General features: G+C 39.3%; 1 protein-coding gene across 5 annotated transcripts in view; it reads left to right on the forward strand.

Moving 5' to 3' along the window:
* Mpdz (multiple PDZ domain crumbs cell polarity complex component) overlaps positions 1-14261 on the forward strand; it is a 157353-nt gene that overhangs the window by 23296 nt on the left and 119796 nt on the right. For all 5 annotated transcript variants that reach the window (XM_050157423.1, XM_050157425.1, XM_050157422.1 and 2 more), the window contains exon 3: positions 924-1090. In XM_050157423.1, the coding sequence (XP_050013380.1) occupies positions 924-1090 (167 nt within the window). The remainder of the gene's footprint in view (positions 1-923; positions 1091-14261) is intronic.

Here is a 14261-nt window from a genome sequence, read left to right on the forward strand (position 1 = left end):
AAAAAACAAATTTGACTCAAAAATTGTAAGAACCTCTGTATAATTCAGGAATATGTTGAAATTCACTGGTTTCCACCAGTATATAAGTTCCCAGGCGCTTAAGGGCATATTGAAAATGCTCACTTCTATTACATATCTAATTTGTAATATGCTTAATAGTAATTTGAATTATATTGGTTGGGAGCAAATATGCTATTTAATTTTAGGCTAGAGCATTTGAAGGGTTGAAGCAGTACTTTTGACATATCTATTATTAGTAGTTCTATGTTATCAAGTATAGACTACTTCATTTTTTATTATTATATATTATTTATTATTATAATTATTTATATTATTTATTATTATATTTTGGAGGTGATTCATCAGTGGCATCCACATCCACTTAGTAATGGGTTAATTATCCATTTTATGTGTAAATAAGATTTCATATATCCTTTATAAAAAGAAGAGATTATATTTTTAAGGCCGTACAAGGCTTCATGCAACTTTGCAAGAGCTTACACATCTGGTGCTGAGTTCAGTTACACATCATATGTGTCAATTTCTGTGACTTCACACTTTTGCTAAGTGTGTCCTATATCCTGTTCCTGCTCTTAAATGAATCCCATTACAAGAGACTTAAAAGGCTTACTACAGTGAAAGGTTGTAGACTCCCTTTAGGAACTAAATCAGTGAAACAACTGGATTGTTCTGAAGCATATGTAAATATACTACTCAATTTTGAGAAAAATATTTAAACATTAAAGAGTATCCCTGTACTGAATTAAAAGTATGTAATTTTGCATAGCTTTGCCCTCAGTGAAAATACGACAAGGCTGTGCACTCAGGGAGAATTGTCTCAGGATCTCTCGAGGCACAGTGTCTTCATAGATTTGACAAGTCTTTTGAATGCTATTATTGACTGATGCTTCTCTTTGGAATAGACAAAACCCGAGCCCTGCAGGCAGCAGAGCGCCTGCAAAACAAGCTGAAGGAACGTGGGGATGTTGCAAATGAAGACAAACTGAGCCTCCTGAAGTCTGTCCTGCAGAGCCCTCTCTTCAGTCAGATTCTCAACCTGCAGACTTCTCTACAGCAGCTGAAAGACCAGGTAGGGTGTCATCACCCAGGGTGTCCTAGAGCTTGTGAAAAGAGCTCATGCTTTCCCAAAGGCTGGCTTTTGTGTGTGTTAATAAATAATGGAGCCATTTAACCACTAACAGACATTTAGACTCACTGTGGCTTTTCCCTGCTAGTTATTTTTGTCCCCGTTGTTGCGGATGATGTGACATGATGTTGAAAGCTCGTGTGGATGCTTAGACAAGAGCTCCTACAGGAGGAAGGCTGATGAAAATGTTGGGGCTGGGTGGCTGCAGCCTTGGTTTTCATCGTCGCTAAGCCCTGTTGTTCATGTGATCTTGCTCATTCAGATTCAGACATCCAGTACAGCAACAGGGTTTCAGAGAAGCCTGCATTTGTATGTTTAATCATGTGTGTGAGGAAAGGAAGTCACCTCTGTTTTGACAGTAGAAGGATAATTACATTGTCATCAGTTTAAGGAACTGCAATTCTCACTTCTTAAGAGTGTGCAAGTAGCACTTGCTTCCATGACAGCATCAGATGGCGATAAACATTAGGATTTCTAAATGTAACACCACATTTTATTCCTTGTAAAAATTATGAACATTAAAAAGTTTGAACATTTATATTAAAACTGAAAGTGTATCACATGACAGAATGAAAACCAAAGTCAGATGTTCTTTGAACCTACTTAATTTAATCACCATTTCGCAGGTTTCGAACATATTTTTAAAAGAGTTTCTATCCTCTCAAGGTTTGAAGTCAATTTAATTATGTTCTCATGTTTTTAGAATTAATTTAATGGTTATGGATGACTTGCTAGCAAATATTCTGCCTTAAAAGGATAAAAATGAAACTTAAAAACTGCTTTCATAATTCGGTGAAGGAACAATCCTAATGCGATGGATGGTCCAGATGCCAACAGCTAGACAGTAGAAGAGCGTGCTTAGTGTCCTCCAACCTAATCCAGATTCTGGTATGCTTCTATAATTCTTCAGAAATAAAAGGACTCCTCAGAAATATTTTTATTGGGCTGAGGAGTAGCTCAGTCAACAGAGTGCTCCCATCCCCAGAACCCTCTATTTACAAACAAATGAGAACAACAAAGAAGCTGGGTGTGGCCTGCTGAGGAGGTAGAATCAAGGGATCCTACAAGCACATGTACCCGCACATGGTAATGTGTAGGCAAGCATATACCTCCACGAACTATTTCCTCTTGTAAGTCTCAACTCCATTATTTAAAAGGTCACGGTGTAAATTTAAAAAGAAACTTTTGTTGTATCTGTGTGTTTCTCCTCTTGATAAGTTGTGGAATTGGTTTTCAATATTGATAGATCAGCAAGCTTTTGGGGAAATTAGTTTCTAGAATACGGTATGGGAAATTATCTGTCCCCCCCCCCCCCAGCATGTAAGGAAATTGAATAGAGTCTTCTTAGTGTATTGTGTGAACACATAGTTGTAATGAGGCGAAAATTAAGTCATATACTGAGTTTTAAAATACATAATAGTCAAGTACAGTAGCTGAATCTTTGCCTACTAGCCAGCCTTCTATAGGGAAGAGAGTTTGTGCCCACTGTGTCTGCTGAAAGGACACCAATAGTCTATGTGTTGCACTGGTTCTGTTGTTTCAAAGTAGAAATAGGATGTAGCTCTAAGGCTGTGTGGGCCTACGTGATTCATATGAAGCCTGCTGGGAAATCTATTGAGTATTGCAGTGAGTTTCACATTTGATGACCAAGTATAACGGCTGTGATTTGTATTACTTATACAGGAAAGTCTCTGAGACTCTAGAGAGTACCGAGACAGAGATTGTTCTATGAGGATGTAGGATTATTTGACTCTCTGGACAGATTGACAGATGACAGTGTGGCCAGAACTCTGAGACGAGTTCAAGTGCCAGCACCAGAAATAAATGGCATGATGGGGACGTTGAAGAGAGGAACTCAGGATGCACGTGTGTGAGGATGGGGGATGTTTCGGGTACAAATCTGCAGTCAGGCTGGTGAATTCCCAGGGTAATGGATAGGGGCAAGATGTGTGCCCAACAATGCCTCCCTTGATATAAACCTACTTCTTAGGTGGGAAACTCCTGGCACCAGGAAGTCTATTAACTAGGGACTCTCAGACAGCATCTCAGTAAGGTGGCATCTGTGAAAGGTGGGAACTGTGGCAGAATATTGTATCCTGAACAGCCACTGGACACTACATTACATTCTTGGAATGTACTTTCAAGATTAAGTTGTGAGGCCCTTGGATTCTGCTGCCATGTATTAGGTATATTTGAACTTTTGTCTCCTTGGCCATTGTCATGTAGAAGAGAAAACTAGTAGAAAAGGAGGGAATGTGTCGCTGTGCCCTGTTAGTCAAATTGCTCCAGAAAGTGAAAACATTTATAAGGAAGAGCTGCAAATAGATGTTGGTTTCTTTATGGCCTTTGAGATCAGCAGCCTGTTTTAGATCTCTTGTTTCTTGTTTTTCCCAAGGATAGACTTGATACACTCATCTCTCAAAGGTTGGTGACTTTTCCCAGGACTTTGAGATTTTGGATTCTATAAAGTTTCTGCAGTCTAGTATAGGTGGATGCCATTCTTTACCAGTTCCTTTTACTTATCAGACTTTTTACTTTTTATATGAGCCTACTAAAATTGTTTTCTATTTTAAAATTAAATTATAAATTTATAGCTATTATCATCTTAGATTTAAAAATGCTAACTTGTGAACATTTATAATTTAATAATGTAAAGAATATTTTTTTGCTCCTTGACCATACAAATTACCCATTGCTAGTTGTAATTTGTTACTCTATATCTATATTATGTTTTCAGTGTACAATTTTGTATGCACAGTAGATAGAAATTATTGCCTCTGTCTTTTTTACTGTTATCAGCCCCCCCATACCCAGTATCATTCTGTGTCTTTTTGAAAAGCAGAGGAAGTGAATAATTGAAACGCTCGAGGTGTATAGGGCATACTGAAGAACATGATCATATTGTTGCATTAATGACAGATGCTGACATGCCGTGTTGAATTAAACCTGCAATTTTTCCCCCTCCAATCCTTCTCATTACTTCTATTCAATGATGTTTAATTTTTCCAATTTGCTTCCACAGTACTAAGATTGCCCTTAGAAATCAAACTGTTTCCCTTTGGCAAATTAAGCACTTGACAGGTGTGTAACTGAGAGGGCAAAAAAGCCGTGCCCTGAAGGGATGTGCTATTTAAATATTGTCAAAAATATTAGCAGGTCTGAGAGTATAATTGATGCCTCTGTTTAACTCCGCCACATTGTGTATTGTTCTAACGCCAGTGAAAAGGATGTATGCTATTAAACCTGAATAATCTCTAATCACTCCGGCTCATTTCCTATTGCATGATTCCTGTTTAAGTGAAAAGGAACTGCGACTGTGTGTCAATGATCTGTCAAATGCAGGTTCTCAAGTAGTGTCCTTACTGTCACCTAGTCATCACAGCTATTAACTACAGCGTTTAATGCGTATTCATGAAAAAAATCCAGCTATTGTGGGAGAAATAAACACGCTAGCAGTTTCATAATAGAAACTTGTCAGCCTTGAGGATATCGGATTTGCATATTTATTCGGGGAAGTTGCTCCAGTCCAGTATAGATGTGGATGCTGCTTTTCTGATTAATTAATTACCTTACTTTATGAGTGAGCCTGGGCACTAAATCACTCCCCCATGCTATTTGTAGGAGCAGTGTGAATTAATATTATTAATTTTAAATAGAAATTTAGGACTTGGAAACTGGCATTGCTTTTAAATCTTAGCAGCAGAGAGTAATTCTACGATGGGAGAAATGGTATGGCTAGCTGCTTCTCTGGGAAATGAGCCTTGGACCAGGAATATCTGGAGGCCACTTGTTAGGGATCTTGTTAGCATATGTGGTATGTGGCATTCTGCTGCAGTAGTGGTTTGGTTAATAGATCCAGGTTCTTAGTTCTTCTACCTGCCCCTTTCAAAAACATGTTGGCTAGTACACATTTTATTTAGATGTGTAAGGTACATGTATAGAGCCTAAGATAAACTTCTCTTTGAAATTTAAAACATCTTTTGAAATAACTGGAGACATGCTAGGTTTTGCATGGCATAAGAGTTGGCAGATAGAGCAGCTAGATTGTTTAAAAAATCACTTTTGTTTTTGAAGTGCCATCTGCGTGCTGTAACGTTTTTGTATGTATTTCTGTGTTTGTAAGTTTTACCTGTTTACATTCAGAAACACTCCTGATGACAAACACGTGGAACAGTGAACAACAGTGAACACAAATATACACACACTGAAAATACCCCAGAAGTGGATCGGTGGATACCCAAGGACCTTGGTTTATAAAATCCATATCATTTAATTTCAGTCTCCGAGGGTGGGGACAAAGCCCAAACATATGACATAAGAACTGGGGGTTATAAACTTCTCATTGTGAGACATTCATTGAATTAAAAATTTCCATGGCAGTGAGAGTTAGCACGGTGGCAGCTTTATAAAATATTTATAGGCATTTATAACGACTTTGTTGAACATCTAAAATCAATGAAAACCAAGTTCTTACTATCTCAGGAGAAAATAGAACACAGGAAAACAGGAGCCAGATGCTATGGTGGAAAGAATACTCGGCTTTGACTGAAGGAATAGTCCCCACTAACAGGGACAATATTTAAAGTGGATCGTGGAAAAGGAGTACTTTTCTGCAGAAGTGGGGAACGTTTCAGATGGAAGGGAGAATGACTACACGTGGGCAGAGTGCTTTACAAATGCGAGCGTTGTCTGCAATCAGATTTGCTCGTCCTCCTTGGGGGATGACAGAGCTGCTGTGGGTGGGTGATAGGTAGAGCCTGGGGAAGTCGCTACATGCAGTCAGTGCCGAGCACAGTCGTCCCCTAATTTGGAGTTGCTGAGTTCATTAATCTGCAGTGTCCCATTGAGAAACCGTGTTCAGCAGAGCCACATGCTCACCTTTATCCTCCAGAGTTCCGTCATAATAAAACTCTGAGGAGAATATGGTCACTGGACACACACTTCAGCGTAGTAAAGTTGATCTATAGCAAGCACACAGTCACATCATCTCAAGAGGAGAAAAACTCAAAATCAGGAATAGGACAGTGATATCTCCTCTCCTCCCTTCTGTTCAGCATTGTGCTTAACGTCTGAAGTAGAGCAGTAGAAGGGAAGGAGGTAAGGGGGTACACGTAAGAAGGGAAGACAATCAAAGTTCCTTTATTAGCAGACACTATACCTAAGACCCTAAATGCTCTGGCAGAAATAGCTACCATTTTGTGGTATTAGCCATAAAAATTAAGGTGAGATTTTTAATAACATTTTGATAAACGACCATTCTGAATATAATTTTAAAATATATGAAATGTGCTGCAAAGGAATGTTATTCTTCACATTCCTGATGATAATAATACAGCATCATGGCCTAATTTAGTAGTGGCTTTCCTAATGAGGGTACCTGAAGTGTCACTGTAAAGATAAAGGTAAGTGCCGTTTGTGCACTTTATAGAGTCCCCTCTGATTGTCTGACATGGGCAGAATCGTGCCTGAAGAGTCTCGTCTGTGCATAGATGTCTGTAAACTGAAGACTCAAGTTCCTGTCCAGATGTGGAGATAGGATGCCTGTAAATCACAGTGTCATCAGCTCTAATACCTTCTTATGCTATAGACTGATAGAAAGACGAGGTCTGAGGAGATGACTCGGGGGACAGAGCACTTGCTTCTCAACTGGGAGGACATGAGTTTGAAACCCCAGAACCTTCATACAAGCTGGATCCAGTAAAATTTGTCTGGATCCAGTAAAATGTGTCTTCAGTCTCAGCTTTTCTGAGGAAGTGGAAGGTGGAGACAGGAGAAACCTCAGCAGCTCAGGAACCAGCTACCCTGGCACACACCGTGGCAAAAATACAAGACTGACTCAAAGAAGGTGAAAGACAAAGATGGCCAGCCAAGGTCCTCTGACCATCCCATGCACACATATCATACACACAGACACACACACAGAAGCAGACAGACAGACAGATAGGCAGACACACAGACATACACACACATTTTTTTTAAAAATAGAAATGAGAAATTTTGGTACTTGAGTATCTAAAATATTTTGTTATGGGGTGGGGATAGGTGTGTGCATGCCATGGCATGTGAGAAGAGTTCGCAAGACAGCTGTGTGAACTCAGTTCTGTCCTTCCGTCTTTATATGGCTTTCGAGGATTTGACTCAGGTTATTAGATGTGAGAGACAAAAGTGCCCTCGTTGTCTTGCCAGCCCTGACATACACATGTATGCATATCTGTATGTATATATGTACACACACACATATTGTTATTGTAGGAATGGGTGTAGGTGGAGGTCAGAGTCCATCTTTGTGGAGTACATTCTCTCCTGCTTCTGGTTTGAGGATCAACACATTGCCTTCAGCTGTTATGTCTCTTTGGTTAACTGTTGTTGTGGGATGTTATTTTAAGATTGTTATATTCATGATGGTTCTGGGGAGCAAATTAAGGTCGCCAGGTTTGTAGGCAAGCAGCTTTACCCACTGAAGTATCTCACTAGCCTAGTACTTGAGCGTTTTACTGTGTAATTTGACTTTTGTAATCTGAAAGGAGCTATTTTGTGATGTTTCTCTTAAAGAGTGGAAATGTTTGTGTTTCCTCAACTTTATTTTATTACCTAACAAATTTGCCCCATTCCTTGATTCTAATTTGCTATTAAATGCCCATTCTCCATCTGTAGACTCTCTGCTAGTTAAAATAACTACCACTTCTTGGGACTTAAGTTAGGACTTGCTCTTGTGGGTGTTGGAGGACAGAAAGAAAAAATGTACCGTGACCCCATTAACAGAATTATCAAAAAATTACAGTTCTACCCAGTGTCTGTTGCTTATAAAAATGGAAAAATATTTTTCTTGTTTCTGGAATAATTTCAGGATGGAACATTAGTTGGCTAATATGAAAATATCTGTGTTTACAAGGATACAAGGGAGATATGTGGAACGGAATGCATGATGTGAACTCCACAATGAACAATCAATTAAAGTCAAAAGAAGGAGAATGTCTGTGGTGTTTCTTGAAATTTTGATGTACATTATATAAAAGTGAAGAGAATGAATATTTTTTCACTTTTCATAAAGTTTGTTTACTGGAGCTTTATATGCTTGTTCCTTAACTAAATAGTAAATGCAGAAATATTGAATGGGCCGAGTTCTTGTTTTCACTGACGAAGAAGGCAGTGTTCGAATGACGCAGAACTGGGTTCAAATCCAGCATGTTTCACTGTTGAAAATTCCTGTGCATCTGAAGCAGCAAATGGTGATAATTGTATGATATTTTTTGTGACAAAGATAAAACTTCAGAGGATTAAAAAAATTGAAGAGGGCTACTACTCTTCCAGAGGATCCGAATTTCGTTCTCAGCACCCACAGCTGGGTAGCTCAAAACCCGCCTGTGACTCCAGGTCCAGGGAAATTGCTGCCTCCTTGTCTGTATATGCAGCTACACGCATGGTGCACATAGACCCACAGCTCAAAGATTATTGCTTAACTAGTTCACATTTAAATACTGCTAAACATTCAAAATACTTCTACGTTAAAAATGCAGAATTAATCCTTTTTCCAAGAGAGAATTTTTTAACATAAAAAGACGTGTGACCAGTGTTCCTTTGGAGGTGCTGTGCTGTGCCTTCTCCTAGTAGACACTCCTTTGAAGAACCATCTATCATCATTTCGTTTGCAGTGTATTTTGTCTGTGTGTATGCCTGCAGGCCAGAAGAGGGCACCAGATTTCATTACAGATGGTTGTGAGCCACCATGTGGTTGCTGGGAATTGAACTCAGGACCTCTGGAAGAGCAGTTAGTGCTCTTAACCTCTGAGCCATCTCTCCAGCCATCTATCATCATTTCGTGGTTGTTGCAGTGAAGGGTTGGAGTCTTATTCTGTGCCAGGACTTACATTAGTACAGTTCTGTGTCATCACCATGTCAGCGTTAGAAAGTAGACGAGAGGATGCTCTTCATGTTCTGAGAAGGTTGCGAGGGCACAGTGGGATTACGTGACAGAGCTGGTATCTGGACCCAGCAGGCTGAAGCCAGGACCCAGTTCTCAACTGTAGAGCTCCCTGTTCTTTATGTTTTATTGACTTTGTAAATTATGGAGCATAGTTTAAGGATTTTTCTGCGACTTGATGGCTCTTTAGGACTATTTTTGGATCATTGTTACTGATAGTTTTTAGTAAATGATCTTATTTAATAGTATGATCTACACACACACACACACACACACACACACACACACACACACCTTGCCAGTGTCACCATCACCACCTCCACCACCACCATACTTCTTCACTGAGACCTTCTCTCTCTTTGCTCAAATAATGGGACCTAAATGAAATGAATCCAAAAGACCTGAAGCATAAGCCCAGCACTTTAATAGCACTAGTAAACAATAGCCATTTTTAATTGACTAACCTTTCTTACTGAAACTTGATATTCTAGGGCAGCAGTTTTCAAACATTTTGACTCATGATGATATGTTCTTAAAGTTTATGAAGAGCTTGGTTTAGGGAAATGGCTCAGTATTAAGAGTGCTTTGCAGTCCTGAAAACCACAGTTTGGACCCAGCATCTATATAACAAGCCTTGCATACTTGAATGCCTACAGCTTCCGTTGTCAGGGATCTGATGTCCTCTTCTGGCCTGTCTACAGTGGTGCAGGCCCCTGTACACACAGGTACACATCCTCTCACATAGACACATACACATGCAGGCACACATAAATAAAATAAATCTTTAACACTATCAATAGAGAGCTGCAAAAAGCTTTTTATGAGTTTTACGCTCAAGTATTGACCATAATAGAAATTAAAGTTGTGAAATGCTTTAAATATTTATTAATTCATATGAAATAATTATGGAAAACTCATTTTATATTTAAAAATTAGTAAGAGGAGCAACTTTGCTTTATTCTTTTTGCACATTTCTATATTCTTGTGCTTAATAGAAAAAAAAACTGAATTTTCTTCCCTGCTTTTGCATTGATTGGTTGATTGATTTATGGTGTTAGGTATGTATATGGGGAAAAATGACCTTTCACGGCTGTGTACACTGAAAATGGAAACTAGCTTTTTAAAGATTGTAGCCATTTTTCTCCTTTTATTTTAAAGATGTATTGCTTTTCTTTATATGCTCCTGTCTGTGTGCAGGGATGTGCATATGCATGCAGTGCCTACAGAGGGCAGAAGAGGGCCCTGCATCACCTAGAACTGGTATTACAGGCAGCTGTGCGCTGCCTTCTGGGTGTCAGGAACTGAACTCAGGTCCTTTGCAGGCGCAGCAAATGTTCTTAATGCTGAGCCATATCTCCAGCCCCTGCCATTCTTTGATAGCGTACCAAGAGTTGTGATGTTTTCTTAAAAGTTAAGTAGAATCTGGAGCCTGAATCTTAAGAGTATTTGTTACTCTGTTGCAGTAAAACTTAGTTGTCTGTCTTGCTTTTTTGTCTTTGTTTTTTACCCAAGTATAATTCTATGCTACTGGCTATTTGAAAATTTGGATATTGACAAAATTAAATTTTGTATTTAATTATATAATAAAAATTGTACTTGCTAATAACGTTGGAGATCTTATCAAGAAACCCTCTTAGATGTAGGATGGTGTCAGCTGACAGATCTCCGCTTTAAAATCCTGATTTTTACTTGAAAGCACAAGTTTCTTTATTGGTAACTACAGCCAGCTGTTTTACTTAAGGTTGATCCTCGGTGTGACAGCTATATTTTGTTCATTTTTGAGAAAGTGTTTTTCATGTACTCAAGAATACATAATCATAATTTGAATGTGAATCAATTTCAGATATTCACAGTAAAAACTTGGCTGGTTCAGCCTGCAACTGAGAAGTAGTAGTTTTGCCTGGTCCCTCCACTAAATTTTTTCCCCTTATATGACACTGTCATTACAAAGACATGACCTCAAGCTAAAGATTTTAAAAGGGCCTCTTACCACTGCATCGGGGACATCTGGACCAGGTTTGATGGCTTGCGTCTGTAATACCTTCATTGAACATGGAGGGTGGAGCAGCGCCTTGAGTTTGCAGCCAGCCTGGTCCGTAGAGCGGAGATCTAGGGTGAGACTCTTGATTCCAGCAGCAAGAGGGCAACCAACCAACCAACCAACAAATTTATAGCCCCCACGTAACCCCTCCTTACCAGGTCCAAAGCTTTAAAATGTGGGGATAGACTGTTACTCTTGGTGGAGGGGCTGGAAGTGTTTGTGGTCCTGTCTTTTAATCTACCACAATACAAATACCCCTCCCAGCCAGTTTGGATGTTCACCTTCCTAGACATGGACGGAGAGGGGAGGACCTTGGACTTTCCACAGGGCAGGGAACCCTGACTGCTCTTTGGACTGGAGAGGGAGGGGGAGAGGAGTGGGGGGAGGAGAAGGGTGGGAGGAGGGGGAGGGAAATGAGAGGCTGGGAGGAGGCGGAAACTTGTTTTTTCCTTTTCTCAATAAAAAAAAAATCAAAGTAAAGATGCCATCGAAGCAGATGAGAGATGGTCTGGGGATAGGACCCTGTGATAGGAGTTCTTGCCCCGCACAGCCAATGCCCTAGGTGAACTCTACGACTGCCAAGAAAGAACTACTAATTTTGGAATCAGCATCTCAGTGGAAACTAGAGGAGTAGGTTAAAAATCCTTTGTCACTTAATTGTAGAAGTTAATTATTTTGTTCCATTGATTGTGTGTGTGTATGTGCGCATGGGGCGCACATGTGTGCTCAAGTACACATACATAGGCCACAACATGAATGTGTGATCGGAGAATAACTTGTGGTGGTCAGTGTTCTTCATGTGGGTCCCAGGGATTGACGTCAGGCCCTCAGGCTTGGTGGCAAGTACCCTTCTTTCCTTGTCGAGTCATCTCACGGGCCCCAGAACTTAATGGCTTTAAAGGGAAATATAAAGTTTCTTTCATAACACCAATGAACAGAGTTTAGGACACAACTGGGACTCTTCAGACTTCAGTTTCTTCTTCACAAACAGTACTCAATTATTTATATGCATGTTATGAAATTGCAGGGGGGAGGAGTCCCAAACTTCTCACTTGAGAATCCTTTAGAAAGATTTTAATATCACAGGCCTTCAGAACATCCATTTATATAGTCAGATGGAATACATTGATTATGCTGCCTGGGCATAATCTGTGACTGGTGGCTGGATTTTTACAAATACATATATATGTAAAAACATATATTTTTTTACTTATAGTTTTAGGAATGAAAATAATCTCTGTAGACATAGTTTTGAGTGAAAAGTAAAGTGTTGTAAAATAGCATAAGCTGTGAAGTGGCTGTTCACTTAGATTAACTGACATTGTCTAGGGCCCGAGTCTACAGTTTTGCACTTGAGGCTGTCCTTTAACTCACTAATCAGCGTTGGGTAGATTAGTGATTATCCATATATACTTTACTAAATACCAGCAAGGAAAAGTCAAGAGCCTTATGTACTCTTTAATTCATTTCCTTCTCTAGGCCTTAAGTGTTCTTTGCCTTCCATCTTGAGGCTTATAGTGGGTAATTTACGCTCTGCACAGGGAGTGTTATGACAAATAGACCACAGAAACTCAGCACTCAGACCTAACAGGCACAGGTGCAGAGACTTTACATCCCCACCACTCAGATCGACTCCTTGAATTCTCAGGTTAGAGAATTATTTTCTAAATTGAATCCTCTTATTTATAAAATCTATCAGCCGAAGGCTGTTAGAATCTACTTTAGGAGTATCAGCAAATTACAGGTTCTAGAGCACCATCTGTTCCTAGGAATTCATAGCTGAGAAAGTTATCCATCTCAGTAGTTGAGGGAACTAAGACTTGGAGTAATTCTATAGTTAATTTGACTATAGAAACACAAAATTTTATTTATATTTAGAATTGTTACTAGTGTAAGAAATTTGTACTTAACTGCCCCCAGCACTGCCCACTGTGACATAACTTGATGCTTAACAGATATCTAAACCTTGATGCTTAATAAATACCTAGATGAATAAAAGGGAAGCCTCAGACAGTATGTAAAATTGTGCTTGTATGTGACAATGTTGTTCTTCCCTGTAACTACATTCCATTCTGGCTGTAGTGCATAAAGTTCAGGAATTATAAATTCCTTTTGCCCACAGTTGTCTCCTGCTTGAACACACAATGCAGTTTCTCTAATTAGCTTTAAAAACAAGGATCATAAAAAAATTAAAAAAAAAAAACAAGGATCATTAAATCGGAGTGCTTCCATCAATTTCTGTTCCGAGCCTGTCTGTTCAATATGCATCGAGATTGGCTCTAATCAGCAGTGTGCTGGATGAGGTGCGGGAAGAGAGGCTTCACGAGGTCCCAGGCTTGAAACAGAGTCCTGATGTGTAACCATTTTTTCTTGTGCTTGCTGTCATTTCTGCTGGTAGATTTTCTTGAAAAGTCTTAGCTTCTCTCCACCTTTGCATTTCATATTTGGGATCAGTTCCAGAGAGTGGTTTACAGTTTTGTAAATCTGCAAAAATAATAATAATAATAAGTACTTTTTTTTTTCACTGTTAGAAGAAAAGACAGTGTACGTTTCAAGCCTGTTTCTCTAAGAGGTGCACCTGGTGAGGCAAAGTTCCCAGGCAAGTCCCCCGTATGTTAGCAGTAACAAATGGAAAAATACCGGTATCAATAAAAATTTTTCTGAAATGTACCAAAGCTAGCATGGTAAGACAGTGATCATTGCTTCCTCGCTAACACCATGTAAGATGATGCATTTTAGCATTCCGGTGACAGAAACACAATGCCTGTAGGATGCACACAAGCACTGTAACTCCCATGTGTGTTCTCTAAGAGAACTGCGCTTTCGTGCCATGCGTTAGAAGGCACCGGGTTCTGTACCACTAATCATGTCTCATATTGTAAACTTTAGTAGAATTGCTAAATAGCAGTGCAGAAAGTTTTGAAAGCTCCACTTTTTTTTAAGAGATGAAATATTTATTTTCAGTTGTGTTAAAAGTGTAACGTGTGTTTTTGTAGTCAAGACAAATCATTTTCTAGGACATTACTAGCATGCCTAAAGCCCTCTTGAACATCTTCTCACTTAGAACAAACCTTTCCATTTAGAGAAATCATCGTGACTTTTATCATGGGAAGAATTTCAGTTATATGTAAATGCAGGCTTCTGATATATAT

Source organism: Alexandromys fortis, unplaced genomic scaffold (genome assembly GCF_014885135.2).
Source record: "Alexandromys fortis isolate MF-2015 unplaced genomic scaffold, M_Fortis_MF-2015_v1.1 scaffold_64, whole genome shotgun sequence".
NCBI lineage: Eukaryota > Metazoa > Chordata > Mammalia > Rodentia > Cricetidae > Alexandromys > Alexandromys fortis.